Genomic DNA, 16936 nt, shown 5'->3' with positions numbered 1-16936 from the left:
ATATATTTTGTTTGGTTGAATGCAGTAAAAAGCGCTAAAATAATAAGTAAATTTTTTTACTGCATATAATTGAGAAGTATGTTTGTCAATTTTATCACTTTATACGTTTATTTGATGAGGTTACCTCCAAAATAAAAACGAAAATATTTTCTATTTAAAGAGTGATTTGGGAGAAAAAATTTATTTTTTGTTTAAAGCTACTCTCTTCAGCTGCTGCAGCTAGAATTACGGTCAATTTAAGCGTAATTCCAACTATCGCAGTTGGGCATCCCCATCCAGCTCCAATTGCTGCAGTTGGATTTAAATACATTGAAACAAATATCATATTTAAATTTGCATGTAATTATAACTATAATAATTTGGTTTCAATTACATATATACAACCAAACAACCTCTTAATAATTAAGTTAGAAATGTCACGCGAATTATCATTACCATAGAATATTTATCATTCAGTTAGATTTATCAGGTGATCAATGATTTTTTTGTTTCTAGTCATGCATTTAATATGACTTTATCTTGAAATACTAGCTATATATATAAGATGATATTTGCATAATTTGAGAAAAATATAAAAGATTGTAAACAAAAAAAAGCTTACTTGTTCCTAATCATCTGGACATGTAAGTAGTAAGTTATTCTTTATTTGTGCAACAGTAAGAAATTATTGTGATATTAGAGTAAACTAAATTTTAGTTAGAACAGTATGAATAACAACAGGGAAACAAAGATTACCCATCAAATTCATGTCTCAAAAAGTTATGGTGACTTCGTTCGATCATTACTAAGAAATAGTAATTAAGATTTGATAGATCGAAATATTTGGTTTCGCCGAATGTCTTTTCAAATGTAAGTTATAATGAGCCATATTAATCCAATCGGAAAATTAATCTTCTACTAATGATTCTACCCAAGATGATACTAGCATGGAAGAAATAATACAACAACGTAGACATATTTAAAATTAGAGATAATTTCATACAGCTCTTTAAAAGTAACATATCAAATAGCAAATATATTCTTACAAAGTTTAAATAATTTGAATTATCGCTCAAGCATTAATTATGAAACAACAACCAATTATTTAGAAATTTTTAATTTAACTACCTACCCTTGCAATGCTCTCGAAATAATTACATATTTGATTAATTTAATGCATCATACACAAAGGGCAGAACCAAAATATGCAATGAAAAAAATCATCAAATTATTCAAATCAAACAAATTAAAATATTAAATAGTAAAATTTAAAAGTTAAATATATAGTTGTTTCGAATGCTCTCCATACGCCCCACTATTCACGAAGAAGCGCAAGAGCCTTCAATAGTGTAGGAGCAAATCTCGCGACATTTAGCTTCACATCTTGGTTGAACATGTAGATCTCCCCCACTGGTTGCCACCCACCCCTGTGAATTGAATCCGGATCCTTAATCACAGGGTGATCTCTCCCATATTTCTCCAACAATGAGCTCTCCTCCGCGCTAATCGTGTACTCGAAATATCTCAATTTCATTTCCCTCGCGGCCCAACCGAAGAATCCCTCGGCCATGAACTCCAGTTTCCCGTAGGGCACCACTTGGAGCAGCGTGGCGTTCGTTCTGAGGAAAACGATGTTCGTTAGCCCTGCGCCGTGCACCCCCATCACCCCGTCGCACGAGTCCACCACCTTTGCGAATTCCGTCAAGTTTACGTCCATCTTCGGCTCGACGACCACCGCCTCAAACCCTAACTCCTCGACCGATTTTGCGATCTCCTCCACATTCATCCACCTCCTAGTTTTCCCCCTATTTATGAGCATTAGTCGTGGTTTCTTCTCCGGCTTATCTCGATAACTTATCGGTACGTCTTTTGGAAGCGAGTAAGCTTCTCGCATGAACGACCGGAAGTCGAGCATTGTGTACCCTTCTGGAGGGGAATCGGGTAAGATCCCAAAATCGCGATGGCTCCAGAGGCCAACTACGGCACGCGGGTAGCAACGGATCTCCTTGTCGCTATCAAAATCAATAATTTCGTACCTCGAGAGCTTCTTGAGTATCACACTATACTTTTTGACCCACCAAGGTGCGAGGTCGGTTATGACGAATTGAACCTCGCCGTTGAACTGACGGGAGGTGAGGTAGAGGGGGACGATCACGTCACTAAAGTCATGCCACGTGTTCCCAATGAGGCCACCGAGTGCGAAGACGACCGCGGGGACATTGTGCCGGACCGTACAGGGAGGAGCTTCGAACGGGCCACGTAACGATTTTATTGTCACAGATTTGATCCACGAAAGGTACTTGCGAGATTGTACTCGGATCTTCCACTCTTGAGGTTCGGGATTGGTGATTTCGGGGGGAGGGACATATAAGACCGTCGAGTTGCTGCCGAGGATTCGAGCGTCGCCAGTCATGTCGCAGACGTCGCATCTTGGATTTGTTGTGTTGCAGATCGGCTTCAGCTTTACCGGTTGGTTGGATTTTTCCTTGCCTTTGCCTACATGAGAAGAGCAAGAATTTTCATCAAATCACCAAATTTTAATCTAGTCCTCAATAATTAACTTTTACCATTGGGTGTACCTTAATTTTTGCTAACTCTCTACAGTGTGAAGTGAACTAATTAAAATTAAAATGTCACCGTTAGGTCGAAAGTATATTAACTCTACTCGCAGTGATACGAGCTGTACATGTAACATAAGAAATGCAGTGAAATAAAAGGTTAATGACATGGTGATTAGGAATCAATTTAAAAGTTTGCTAAAATTAGTTTTGAGGTCTCAAACACCTGATTATTACCTAAATTGTACCAAATATATATACTATGTTCAGTTTTTAGAAATGAACGCAGCTAAATAGATGAAGTAATCAAATTTGGGACTCCAAATACCAAATCCAATCCTTAGCTAACTACGGTAGGTATGACTGGTATATATATATAGAGAGAGAGAGATGAGCTGGAATACTATCGGTAGCAAATGGGCTTCGTTACCACCTATTTGTTTTCGATGACGGAGCATCCAAATTAATGATCGGCACCGTTGAACATGATCTATACACTTGAAGTATCTAGAAACCAAATTTTAAATCTTTTTGACATCATTAGCCAAATGATCAAAGAATTTCAAAATTTATAACTTTAATGGTCATTATAAGACGTTTTCTCGTTTAATGGCGTAAAAATATTCAAATCAATTAAATTTTAATTAAAAAATAAACAACCGAAAATGAATATCCTTTAAAAAGTGATGATAGGAGTCTTATAATCAAGATCAAGAGTATAGATCTTGTTCTAAATAGTTTAAAGAATTTTTTAATTAAAATTTAATTGATTTGAATATTTTTACGCCATTAAACGAGAAAACGTCTTATAATGACCATTAAAGTTATAAATTTTGAAATTCTTTGATCATTTGGCTAATGATGTCAAAAAGATTTAAAATTTGGTTTCTAGATACTTCAAGTGTATAGATCATGTTCAACGGTGCCGATCATTAATTTGGATGCTCCGTCATCGAAAACAAATAGGTGGTAACGANTCTCTCTCTCTCTCTCTATATATATATATATATAGAGAGAGAGAGAGAGAGAGAGAGCAGGGTTGCTGTGCTCTCAGGAGCACGGAGGCCTTCGTGCTCTTGAGCCGTTTTCGATGATGAAATTTTCGAATCGACGATCGGCTCCGTTAGACTTGATCTAGCGTATTTAAAGTTTCAAGAAAATAATTTTTGCGATTTTTTGATATCATTTACCTAGCAATCGAAAGGATTCAAAATCAATAATTTTTAACGGCTAAAAAATAAAAATCCTATAAAAAGTGGTGATATAACACTAAAATTTTCGATCACAAATATTGATCTTGTTGTAGATAGTATAAAGAATTTTGTATCAAAATTTTATCTGATTTGAATACTTCTACACCGTTAAACTTGAAAACGGTAGATATCAACTATTAAAAATTATTGATTTTGAATTCTTTTGATCACTAGATAAATGATATCAAAAAATTGTAAAAATTATTTTCTAGAAACTTTAAATACGCTAGATCAAGTCTAACGGAGCAAGTCGTCGATTCGGAAGCTCCATCATCAAAAACGACTTAGGAGCATGGAGGCCTCCGTGCAACTAATAGCACACAAGACCTACTCTCTCTCTCTCTCTCTCTCTCTCTCTCTCTCTCTCTCTCTCTCTCTATATATATATAGAGTACGTCTCCTATACTTTTGAAAGTACGGAGACCTCCGTATTTATAAGTTGTTTTCGATGATAGGACATCCGATTCGACGATTGGCTCCGTTAAGTATAATCTACCCTTTTCGAACTATCTAGAAACTAAATTTTATAATTTTTTGACATCATTTACCAAGCGATCAAAAGGTCTCAAAAATGACTATTTTAACGACCGATGTGGCATGTTTTTAAGTTCAACGGTGTAGAAGTATCCAAATTACATAAAAATTTAATAAAAAATTCTACTTAATATCAATAGCAAGATCAATACTTCCGATTTGAAATTTGAGTCCTTTATCATTGTTTTTTATGAGATTTTTATTTTCGGCTGTTCATTTTGAGGCTACTCGTTCACTAGACAAACGAAGTCAAAAAATTATGAAATTTAGTTTTAGATAGTTCCAATAGCGTAGATCAAGTTTGGCGGAACCGATCGCCGAATCGGATATCCCATCATCGAAAACAACTTACAAGCACGGAGGCTAGACCTGGCAAATGACGGGTTGGGTAACCCGCGGGCGGGTCATTGTACCTGCGGGGTACTTGGGAATGGATAAAATTTATCCACAAATTTTTGGGTAGCCAACATCATTACCCATACCCACCCGTGGGTGAGCGGATGGGTATGCGGATTACCCGCAATTTTTTTTTCTCTTATATTTTTTAAATGCAATATATATATATATATATATATATATGACATAACTCATTATTTAAAATATCATAACATATAATAAAAATATTTAAAGTCTTAGAGCTTAAATTCGTAATATAAAAGACGCAATAAGAAATTATAGTTAAAATTTTTAGGAAGGATAAATAAATATATATGTATTTTAATGAAAAAAAAATATTTTGTAATTAAAAAATATGTGTGCTGGTATCCGTAGGTACCCGCGGGTTACCCAAAATACTCACAGCTTAATGGGTACCCACCCGTTTTATCCGTAATTTGCTTTCGAAAGCATAGGAGCCTAGCTCTATCGACCAGTATCTTGCAAAACAGAGGACTAAGGGCAAAGTGAAAATTTTTTGACCTTTGATTTTTTTAAAGAAAAATTAATTAGAAGAGCTATTTAAAAAGATGACTTTCTAAATTTGAGGCCTTGGACAATATATATATATATATATATATATATATAGAGAGAGAGAGAGAGAGAGAGAGAGAGAGAGGCTTGTATACTATCGGTAGCAAGGAGGCATCCGTGCTACCGAGTTGTTTTCAATAATTTTGCTTCCAAATCGATGATCGGCTCCGTTAAACTTGATCTACACTATTGAAAGTATTTGGAAACTAAATTTCATAATTTTTCGACATCTTTTACTTATCAAACGAGTAGTCTAAAAATGAACGGCTGAAAATAAAAATCTTATAAAAAATAATGATAAAAGACTTGAATTTAATATCAGAGGTATTGATCTTACTCTAAACAGTGAAAAGAATTTTCTATAAAAATTTTATCAGATTTGAATTGTTTTACATCGTTAAATTCGCAAACGCATTACATCGACCATTAAAATTGTCAATTTTGAGTTCTTTTGATTACTAGCCAAATGATATCAAAAAATTATAAAATTTAGTTTCCAAATACTTCTAGTAGTGTAGATCAAGTTTAATGGAGCTGATCGTCAATTTGAAAGTCGCACCATTGAAAACAACTTGATAGCACGGAGGCCTCCGTGCTACCGATAGTATACCAGCCTAGCTCTCTCTCTCTCTCTCTCTCTCTCTCTATATATATATATATAAGGGTTTTTTTTTTCCCTAAAAGCTAATCTATTAATTGCTGTAATTTTAACCATCTTTAGTTAATCAACCATCATATTGCAAAACAGAGGACTAAGGGCAATGTGAAAATTTTCTGATCTTTGGATTTTTTAAAGAAAAATTAATTAGGAGAGCTATTTAAAAAGTTGTCTTTCTAAATTTGAGGCCTTGGACAATTAATATACAAAATTATTAAATTTTATTATTGTGTAGAATTTTATAGAAATTAATTAAGTGTCTCACCTAATTGTTGAGTGTTCTCCAAAGATTTTGGTGTTTTTTTCTCTTCTTTGACCTCTTTTTCCTTCTTGAAATTTTTTGATTTTGGTTCTGGCTCGTCACGGCTCGCCTTGGTTTCTTCTACTGCATCTTTCGATCCTGCCATTTATCATTCGCCATTTAATTAATTTTTTCATTAAAAATATAACAAATCAAAACAATATATATATTAGGGTTTTTTTTCCCTTAAAAACTAATCTATTAATTGTTGTAATTTTAACCATCTTTAGTTAATCAACCAGTATCTTGCAAAACAGAGGGCTAAGGGCAAAGTGAAAATTTTTTGACCTTTGGTTTTTTTAAAGAAAAATTAATTAGGAGAGCTATTTAAAAAGTTGACTTTCTAAATTTGAGTTCTTGGACAATTAATATACAAAATTATTAAAATTTATTATTGTGTTTAATTTTATAGAAATTAATTAAGTGTCTCACCTAATTGTTTAGTATTATCCAAAGATTCTGGTGTTTTTTTCTCTTCTTTGATTTCTTCTTCCTTCTTGAAATTTTCTGATTTTGGCTCCGTCTCATTGTGGCTCGCCTTGATTTCTTCTACTGCATCTTTCAATCCTGCCATTTATCATTCGCCATTTAATCAGTTTTTTCATTAAAATTATAAAAAGCCAAAATAATATATATATATATATATATATATAGAAAGAATTAGGCTGGAATACTATTAATAGTAAAACGCTCTTTTTGCTATCAAGTTTTTAACTCTTGGATGAAAAATTGTATGGTCAGAATGATATTAGTCGGTTAGAGTTGAATGGTCCCCCTAGGGTTGAGTGGTCCCCACTGGGTTATAGTATTTAATCTAATAGTTAGAAATAATGAAAAGAGTTGATCCAAAGGCTAAAAAACTGGTAGCAACAATAGGATTTAGCTACTAATAGTAGCCCAGTCCAACTCTATATATATATATATGGGATTTTTTTCCCCTTAAAAACTAATCTATTAATTGCTGTAATTTTAATCATCTTTAATTAATCAACCATCATCTTGCAAAACAAAGAAATATATGAAAATAATTAAAGTAATTATATGTTAATTTTAACGGTGCTTCTTTAATTAATACACTATTATATTATAATTAAACAAAGAAAAAAAAAGAAGGAATTAAGGTAATTACATGTTAATTTGTCTCACCTACATCCTGTGCAGATGGAATTGATACAACTTCATGTTCCGTCGATGGTTGCGAGAAAACTACAACATTCAAATAATCTCATAAGAATTAATATTGCCCAAAAATAGGAAAATAATAATAATAAAAGTTGTGACATCTCTAGAATTTGGAATAATTCAATATATGAGATATAATAGGACAAAATTTTTTAATTCGGCTATAAAATTTTAGGTGATAGGCAGGCCCAGGAGGTTAAAAGGGTTAAGTTTGTTAGGATTTGAGTAGTTGTATGATGGGTGACCCTCTGAAAAGCGAGGAGTCACAGTTGGTATCGGAGCATATCACCAGCCAAAAATGTGATATGAGTCTCGGTTGAGTCTGTTGCTTGTGAATGTGTTTTTGCCTGACGAGACTGTTAGGACTTAAAAGAGGAAGGGAGGGTATAATAGGACTAAGAGCGTTAGGATTTAAAAAAAGGAGGGTATAATAGGACTAAGAATCTTAGGACTTAAAGAGGAGAGGGTAATAGGGCTAAAACTCTTAGTTTGGCTATAAAATTTGGAGAGGTGGATAGGCCCAATAAGTTAAGAGAATTATGCGTGTTAGGGTTAGAGTATTTTTAAAATGACCGACTCCTGAAAAATGGGGCGGCACATTAGTATTACATGTTGCTCGAACTCCTCTAGCTAAGTAACATGAAAGGATCAAACTATCTGAGCATAGATAACTACAACTCACGATTTGGAACGCGGATCGCAAACTGCTCCGACATGGAGAAGTAGGTGAGCAAGACCAAGAAGAAGCCCGTGAGCAACCCCGCACCGACATGGCTCTTCGACAAGCTTTGAGCAAAGCTCTTCATCACCCCCAAACCCTAACTTTCTCGATCGATATACCTTCTCGATCGATCTCACCACCACCCTTTCAATTAAACTCTCTTCACGACGACGATAGCAGAAGAAGCTTTACACAAATTGCGATGACATTCGCATTCTTCGACCGCGATGAGCTTATAATAATCTTGGAAGATATTGTAGAGTTCTCCTTAGCAGGTTGCTTCGTATAATAACTTTCGAAGGGGAAAATGTTGTACGTGTTCAATTAATGATCCTCATATGTACATATTTAAGTAACAATCCAAACTATAGTCGAAAGTGCATATTTAACTTCCAATAATAGTAGTGAATCATCCTACTTGGTTAATATATATAAGGAGAGTACACTTAATTTTGAGTAAAATGGATCATGAGTAGTACTTTTCATTTCATTATTTTTAGTACGAAGAAAGCTTTAATGCGCAAGCTAGGGTGCTTTTAGAAATATAAATATATACACCTCTCTGTTCATCAATTAATTTAGAATATTTCAAGAATTCAGAAATAAATTTCATAATTTTTTAATATTAAATATGATGATATAAGACTGAATTTTAGATCATTTTGCACCGCATTTTAGACAGTGAATTTTTTTTTTTTTTGTTTATTACAAATATATGTTAGTCCCTCGTGATTAGAAAGTTTTACTCTTTACTATGAAAACGACCTTTAACTACAAATAATAATGACTCATTTTAAGAATAAATGGACTTTACGTGCAAAATTTGCACATAGCTCTTGTACTATCATGGTAGTACAACAATGACTCACACCGACCGTTTTTAGAGCAAGTGGCAAAGGGCTTGGTGGTTGATACCCGAGGTTTCAAGTTCGAATCCTATATAGTTGATTCATATTTTTAGCTAAGTTTATTTCTAAATAAAATAAACGAAGCAAGTAGCGTACTCTCTATCTCTCCACAAAAAAAAAAAAAAAAAAAAAAAAAAAAAAAAAAAAAAACAATGACTCACTTACGAAAGTTCTACCATATGTGAATATGAACTGAACCATCATGTCCATAAATAAATATACCTCGTACAGAGCTACGGGAGTTCCAACTTGCAACGCCCCTTTATAGAAGGTGCACTCTAGGGTAGGAATCTAGTTCGTTGTTAACGCACCAATTCATGTTTCGCTCGAAATAAGTTTGAGATCGAATCGCATGTGTAATAAATGAGTCGAACACGAGCTGAATTTGTCAACTCGTTTAATAAATGAGCCGAATACGAGCTGCGATCAGCTCGTTCGTGTTCGGCTCGATAACAGCTCAAATACATATATTTTATATTTATATATTATATATAAATAAATAATTAATTTATAGTTTAATCTAAATATAAAGTCTAACTCTTACAAAAATGTCATTTATATGTAAAGTTTTAACTATTAGAACAAAGTTAAATGGATAATATCTCATAAATTTATTTTTTATACGTGTCCTTCGTAATTGTTTTAACTTATTGTTCATGAGTTAGCTCGTGCTTGACTTGTGTTCGGCTCGTTAATCGAACACGAGCGAGCTAAATTTTTTAGCTCGTTTAATAAACGAGTCGATCACGAGCTGAGCTGAGGTCAGCTCGCTCATGTTCGGCTCGATAACAGCTCGAATATATATATATATAAATATTATATATTATCATATATATTATATAGTTCTACTATATATATATGTGCATGGGGCTACTTACTCATTGAGAGTATAGAGCTCTTTGTATCTAAGTTTATCGACAGTTCAGCGATGAAAAAATATACATTTAGGATGAAAGTTGATTACTGTTAGGTTGATAGTGGGCCCCCTAGAGTTGAGTACTGGGGTAGTTTGGTTGAATAGTATAATTTAACAGATAAAAATGATTAAGGGTAGATCTTAACGGCCAAAATTTATGAGTATAATAGGCTCTATACTCATAAAGTATAGTAGCCGGACTCTCTCTCTTCTTCTCTCTCTCTCTCTCTCTTCTCTCTCTCTCTCTCTCTATATATATAAAATTTTTAATGTAACATAAATATAAAACCCAACTCAATTATGAAAAGGTCATTTATATGTAAAATTTCAACTATTAGATCCAAGTTAAATAGGTAAGATCTCATGAATTTATTTTCTATACATATCCTTCATAATTCTTTTATTTTGCTAATCATGAGCCAGCTCATACTCGGCTCGATACTTAATTTAACGCGCCAGCTCGTGTTCGGCTCGTTTATGAAACAAGCCGAACATGAACCAGTCTCAGCTCACTGGTGTTCGGCTCGTTGACACCCCTAGCGCACTCCATACATTGATCACTTTTTTTTTTTAAGTTTCACGTTATATATATAGAAAAAAGGGTTAATTTCATACATGACTTTCCAAATATAGTGAATAATAAATATATCCATAGAAATTAAGTTGAACTTTTATATATTGTTCTTACAAAAGTTCTTATGTTTTCAAATATGTTCCTGCCGTTAGAATCCGTTAGAAAAAGTTAGTTAACCATCGGTTAAATACTTAATCCTAATTAGTTTTTGACATTTTTACCTCTTTATATAATACTAGTATGGCTTTGGAAGGGATATATTTATGATGGCAAAATTGAAAATATAAATAGTTTTCTAACGATTCTCTAATGGTAACAAACCAGAGGAACATATTTAAAAACATTAGAACTTTTGTAGCGACAACATATAAAAGTTAAACTTTATAGATATATATTTGTCATTCACTATATATATTTGCGGGGATATGTAGGAAATTAATCCTAGAAAAAATAATGAGAATAAGAATAAAATTTTTGGGCCAATATTTTTGTAAATAGATATAAGTCAAAAGGGCCTACTGGTCTACCTTGCTTCACCACCTGCATTGTCTTGGGCTGCAGATCATAGCAAAACTAGTTTAAGAGTCTGTTTACTTCACAGTATATTTTAAATTTCATATTTATTTTATTATAGGAATATATGGCGCAATAGGATTTAAAATGTTTCAAGAAATCTTATAATCCCTTAAAATATATGGATTTATATGTAAACAAACCTCCTCCCTTAATTACAAATGGATTTCAATTTTTCTTTTGTTCTTTTTTTGGTCGATTTTAGAGTAAATATACGATTGAATTTAAAGAAGAGATGGATGAAAGAATAATTTTGAAACCGAACTACAAGAACAAATTGCCCTATAGTTGCAAAAGAAAATAAAAGGTAATTTGATTTATTGCTCATCCATTAACTGTGAAACAACAACCAATTTTTAAAAATTTTCAATTTAAATGCACTTGAGCTAATTACATGATGGCCGGTTCTTTTTTGTTGCATATTTGAGTAATTCACTGTGTCATACACAAACGCCAGAACCAAAATATGCAATGAAAAAAAACATTAAATTGTTCAAATTAAACAAATTAAAATACTAAATAGTAAAATTTAAATGTTAATAAAGATCCTCACATGCACCCACTATTTGCGAAGAAGCTCTAGAGCCTTCAATAGTGTGGGAGCAAATCTTGTGACATTTAGCTTCACATCTTGGTTGAACATGTAGAACTCCGCCACCTTTTGCCACCCACTGTTGTGAATTGAATCCGGATCCTTGATCACAGGGTGATCTCTCCCAAATTTCTCCAACAATGTGGTCTCCTCAGCGCCAATCGAGTACTCGACATCTCTCAATTTCATTTCCCTTGCGGGCCAACTGTAGAATCCCTCGGCCATGGACTCCAATTTGCCGTAGGGCACCACTTGGATCAGGGTGGCGTTCGTTCTGAGAAAAACGATGTTCGTAAGCCCCGCACCGTGCACCCCCATCAGCGCGTCGCACGAGTCCACCGCTTTTGCGAATTCCGTCACGTTTAGGTCCCTCTTTGGCTCGATGACCATGACCTCAAACCCTAACTCCTCGGCCGATTTCGCTACTTCCTCCACATTCAATAATCTCCTAGTTTTCCCCCTATTTATGAGCATCAGTCGTGGCTTTTTTTCCGGCTTATCTCGATAACTTATCGGTACATCTTTTGGAAGCGAGTAAGCTTCTCGAATGAACAACCGGAAGTCCAGCATTGTGTATCCTTCTGGAGGTAAATCGGGTAAGATCCCGAAATCACGATGGCTCCGAAGGCCGACGAGAGCACGTGGGTAACAACGGAACTCCTTATCGCTATCAAAATCGATAATTTCGTACCTCGAGAGCTTCTTGAGTATCACACTATACTTTTCGACCCACCAAGGTCTGAGATCGGTTATAAGGAATTGAACCTCGCCGTTGAACCGACGAGAAGTGAGGTAGAGGGGCACGATCACATCACTGAAGTCGTGCCACACGTTCCCTATAAGGCCACCGAGCGCGAAGACGACTGCAGGGACATCGTGCCGGACCGTACAAGGAGGGGCTTCGAACGGGCCGCGTAATGATTTTATTGTCACGAATTTGATCCACGGAAGGTACTTGCGAGATTGTACTCGGATCTTCCACTCTTGAGGTTCAGGATTGGTGATTTCGGGGGGAGGGACGTATAAGACCGTCGAGTGGCTCCCGAGGATTCGAGCGTCGCCTGTCACGTCGCAAACGTCGCATCGTGGATTCGACGTGTCACATATCGGCTTCAGCTCTACCGATTGGTTGGATTTGTCGTTGCCTCCACCTACATGAAAAGAGCAAGAATCTTCATTTGAGTGTTCCTTAATTTTTGTTAATTCTCTACAGTTTGAAATTAACTCACTAAAATTAATATATCACCATTAGGTAAAAAGTAAATTAACTCTACTAAGCCTTATACATATTAATAAGACTTTGGCTTATTAGTTTATCCTTGACTACTATTCAAAATTTCAAATTTACTCTAATTTTACCAAAATTCCCCTTTAAATCCCAAAGCCTATTAGTAATCCCTAGAGTTTGGGGATATTTTTAAAGTATTTTTAAAAAAAATCAAAGAGGGCATTTTAGCCAACCAGGTGTATATTAGATATTTTTGAAGTTTTTAAGGACATATCAGATATTATCACCTAACGTACATGACACTATTACTCTAAAGAAATGGAGAAATTTAATAATGAAAACATTAGAAGTGCAACGAAATAGAAAAATTAGTGACATGGCGATTAGGAATCAAAATAAAAGTTAAAATTAGGTTTTAGGTCCCAAATACCTGATTATTATCCAAAACGTATCGAAATGCTTCATTCAATTTTTAGAATGAAATAAGCTAAAGATATGAAGAAACCAAAAAGAGTTTTTTCCTTTTTCTGGCCATTGCCGTACGAAAAATTATGCATAGTGAGAAAAAAATAGCGATAAAAAAAATTGAGCAACTTTTCTATTTGAAAATCAGCATAGATTTAAACTTTTGAAGTTGCAAGAAACTAAAAGACTCACCGACCGTCCCTAGAGCAAGTGACAAAGGGCTTGGTGGTTGGTATTCGAGACCCAAGTTCGAATCCTAATTGATTCACATTTCCAGCTAAGTTTATTTCTAAATGAAATAAACGAAACAGGTAGCGTGCTACCTATCTCTCAAAAAAAAAAAAAAAAAGAAACTAAAAGACTCGTAGATAAGGGTGCGACTTGAACAAGTTGAGCTATATATTAGACCAAACGAAGTCGATCGCGCGCAACTGAACAAAATGCATTTTATTACTGTGTAGAAAATTATTAAATTTAATAATCTAAATACAGAATAAACACTTTATGTCCGAAGATTCCGATTTTTATTTTTGGTGGTTTTACATTGTCTTAGTTTGAAAATATATTCGTCAAATATACCTGCTTTATAATTTAGAGGGTTCAAAAGACTCGCAACACGAATAGTTTGGATATCCAAAATAGAATTTTAGGCTAGGGTTGGGCCACCATAAATGGGTCCCAAATAATTTTGTTTTTTTTTTATTCAATTCAAACTTACCAAACCAAAGCCGGCTCGAACCCGACCCGAATCCCAAAGCGGATGCGTTTTTCGACGCAGTTCTCGAACTAGATCTTAATGGAAGGTAAGATAATAGATAGAAATTTCAATAGAAAATATGAAGAAACTTGTCCTGAAGCAACATGTCTTTATGTGGATTGGAGCTTTCACAGTACAAAATTATCAATCACTAAAGAATAAGTTAAGCTTGTTTTGTGGGACAAAGCCAAAATTAATTTCCCTATACCATGTGGAAAAAAAAAAAAGAAAAAGAAAATTAACATAGAAAATAATACATGTAAATTAGAAATTCTTCGAAACAAATCAAAGTCCTATAACTCAATATGCAGAAAATTGCTACACGCAATCATCTCTTTCATCCATGTGAAAGATATATATATAAAAGCTAGGATGGTATACTATCGATAGCACGGAGGCCTCTGTGCTACCAAGTTGTTTTCAATGATGCGGCTTCCAAATCGATGATCGGTTTCGGTAGACTTGATCTACACTATTGAAAGTATTTGGAAACTAAATTTCATAATTTTTCTGTATTATTTACCTATCAAACGAGTAGTTTAAAAATAAACGGCTGAAAATAAAAATCTCATAAAAAATGATAATAAAAGACTTGAATTTAAGATCAGATGTACTGATTTTACTCTAAATAGTGAAAAGAATTTTCTATAAAAATTTTATCAGATTTGGATTATTTTACACCGTTAAATTCACAAACGCATCACATCTATCATTAAAATTGTTAATTTTGACACCTTTTGATCACTAACCAAAATATGTCAAAAAGTTATGAAATTTAGTTTTCCAAATACTTTCAATAGTGTAGATCAAGTCTAACGAAACCGATCGTTGATTTGAAAGCCACATCATTGAAAACAACTTGGTAGCACGGAGGTCTCCGTGCTACCGATAGTATACCAGCCTAGCTCTCTCTCTCTCTCTCTCTCTCTCTCTCTCTCTCTCTCTATATATATATATATATATATATATATATATGGAGTCCGGCTATGGTGCTTGTAAAAGCACCAAGCATTTGGTGCTTGTAAATTTTTTATCGTTAGATCTACACATTTGATCATTTTTATCCGCTAAATTATACTATTTAACCAACCACCCACTCAACCCTATGTGGCCTACATCATCCTAACCGGCCGCTTGTCCCTTAATCCAAGGGCCGAAAACTTACAAATACCAATCACTTGGTACTTTTAAAAGTATAGGAGCTCAATTCATATATATGTATATAGAATTATGCTACTATACTATCAACAGTATCAAGTCCTTAGTACTATTGAGTTTTCGGCCGTTGGATGAAAGGATGTGCGGTTGATAAAAATCTTGTCTTTTGCTAGCTGGACTATGAGATCACTCGATATATAAGTAGAAGTAAAGCAAATTATGATGATCTTGTAGGGGACTAAGGGCAAAGTGAAACTTTTCTGACCTTTAGTAATTTTTTTAAAAGAAATTAATTAGACGAGCAAATTAAAAGTAAACTTTCTAAATTTGTAGCATTAGATAATTTGAAAAATTATTATTATTATTATTATTATTATTTGAGAGATAAGTAGCATGCCATCTGCTTCATTTATTTTATTTAAAAATAAATTTAGTTGAAAATATGAATCAATTAGGATTCGAATTTTGAAACTCAGGTACCAACGACCAAACTTTTTACCACCAAGCTCTTTATCATTTATTTCATTTAATATGGAAAATTATTAAATTTCATTAGTGTGTGGAATGTTAAGTGTCTTACCTAGTTGTTGAGTATTCTTTGAAGATTTTGATGTTTTTTCCTCTTCTTTGATCTCTTCTTCCTTTTTGAATTTATCTGATTTTGGCTCCTGCTCGTTACGGCCCGCGTCGATTTCTTCTACCGTATCTTTTGATCCTGCCATTCATCATTCGACATTTAATTAATCAACTTCTTCATTAAAACTATAAAATTTTAAAATGATATATACATATATATATAAGGTTTTTTTTTTCCTTAAAAACTAATCTATTAGTTACAGTAATTTTAACCATCTTTAGTTAATCCACTATCATCTCACAAAACAAAGAAAAAAATGAAAAATAATTAAGGTAATTATATGTTAATTTGTCTCACCTTGCTCTACATCCTGTGCAGATGGAGTTGATATAACTTCATGTTCCGTCGATGGTTGCGAAAAAACTACAAAATTCAAATAAGCTCTCATAAAAATTAGTAGTGCCCAAAATATGTTGCTTGAACTCATCTAGCCTTCATGAAATGATCAAAATGATTCAAGAGCATAGGTAACTACAACTCACGATTCGGAGCGCGGATCGCGAACTGCTCCGACATGGTGAAGTAGGTGAGCAAGACCAAGAAGAACCCCGCGAGCAACCCCGCACCGACATGGCTCTTCGACAAGCTTCGAGCCAAGCTCTTCATCACCCCCAAACCCTAACTTTCTCGATACGTATCTTCTCGATCGATCTCACCATGCACCACCCTTTCAAACTCGATCTTCGCGACGACTATAGCAGAAGAAGCTTTACACAAATACTTAGCATGTTGTTTCTTATAATAACTTTGGAAGAGGAAATATGTTGTAGATGCATGTTCAATTAATGATTCTCATATATATATATATATATGTACTTTATTTAAGTAATAATTCAAACTATAGTCAAAAGTGCATATTTAACTTCCAATAACAGTAGGGAATCATCCTACTTGGTTTATATATAAGAAGAGTAGACTTTTGGGTAAACATGGTTGGGTAGTACTTTTGACTTAATTATTTTTAGTAGCAAAT

At 34.0% G+C, this 16936-nt stretch overlaps 2 protein-coding genes across 2 annotated transcripts; both read right to left on the bottom strand.

Moving 5' to 3' along the window:
• LOC109710020 lies at window positions 1081-8421 on the bottom strand. The gene is made up of 5 exons (XM_020232432.1): window positions 8117-8421; window positions 7399-7458; window positions 6685-6819; window positions 6217-6351; window positions 1081-2475 (listed from the first exon to the last, which is right to left on the bottom strand). The coding sequence occupies exons 1-5, from the start codon at window positions 8238-8240 to the stop codon at window positions 1295-1297; spliced, it is 1635 nt and encodes a 544-aa protein (XP_020088021.1). The 5' UTR covers window positions 8241-8421; the 3' UTR covers window positions 1081-1294.
• On the bottom strand, window positions 11547-16723 carry LOC109710796. The gene is made up of 4 exons (XM_020233555.1): window positions 16446-16723; window positions 16261-16326; window positions 15907-16041; window positions 11547-12869 (listed from the first exon to the last, which is right to left on the bottom strand). Exons 1-4 carry the CDS (start codon window positions 16567-16569, stop codon window positions 11689-11691), a joined length of 1506 nt encoding a protein of 501 aa, XP_020089144.1. The 5' UTR covers window positions 16570-16723; the 3' UTR covers window positions 11547-11688.

Source organism: Ananas comosus, linkage group 5, assembly GCF_001540865.1.
Source record: "Ananas comosus cultivar F153 linkage group 5, ASM154086v1, whole genome shotgun sequence".
Taxonomy (NCBI): domain Eukaryota; kingdom Viridiplantae; phylum Streptophyta; class Magnoliopsida; order Poales; family Bromeliaceae; genus Ananas; species Ananas comosus.
This window is presented reverse-complemented; position numbering and strand designations above follow the sequence as displayed.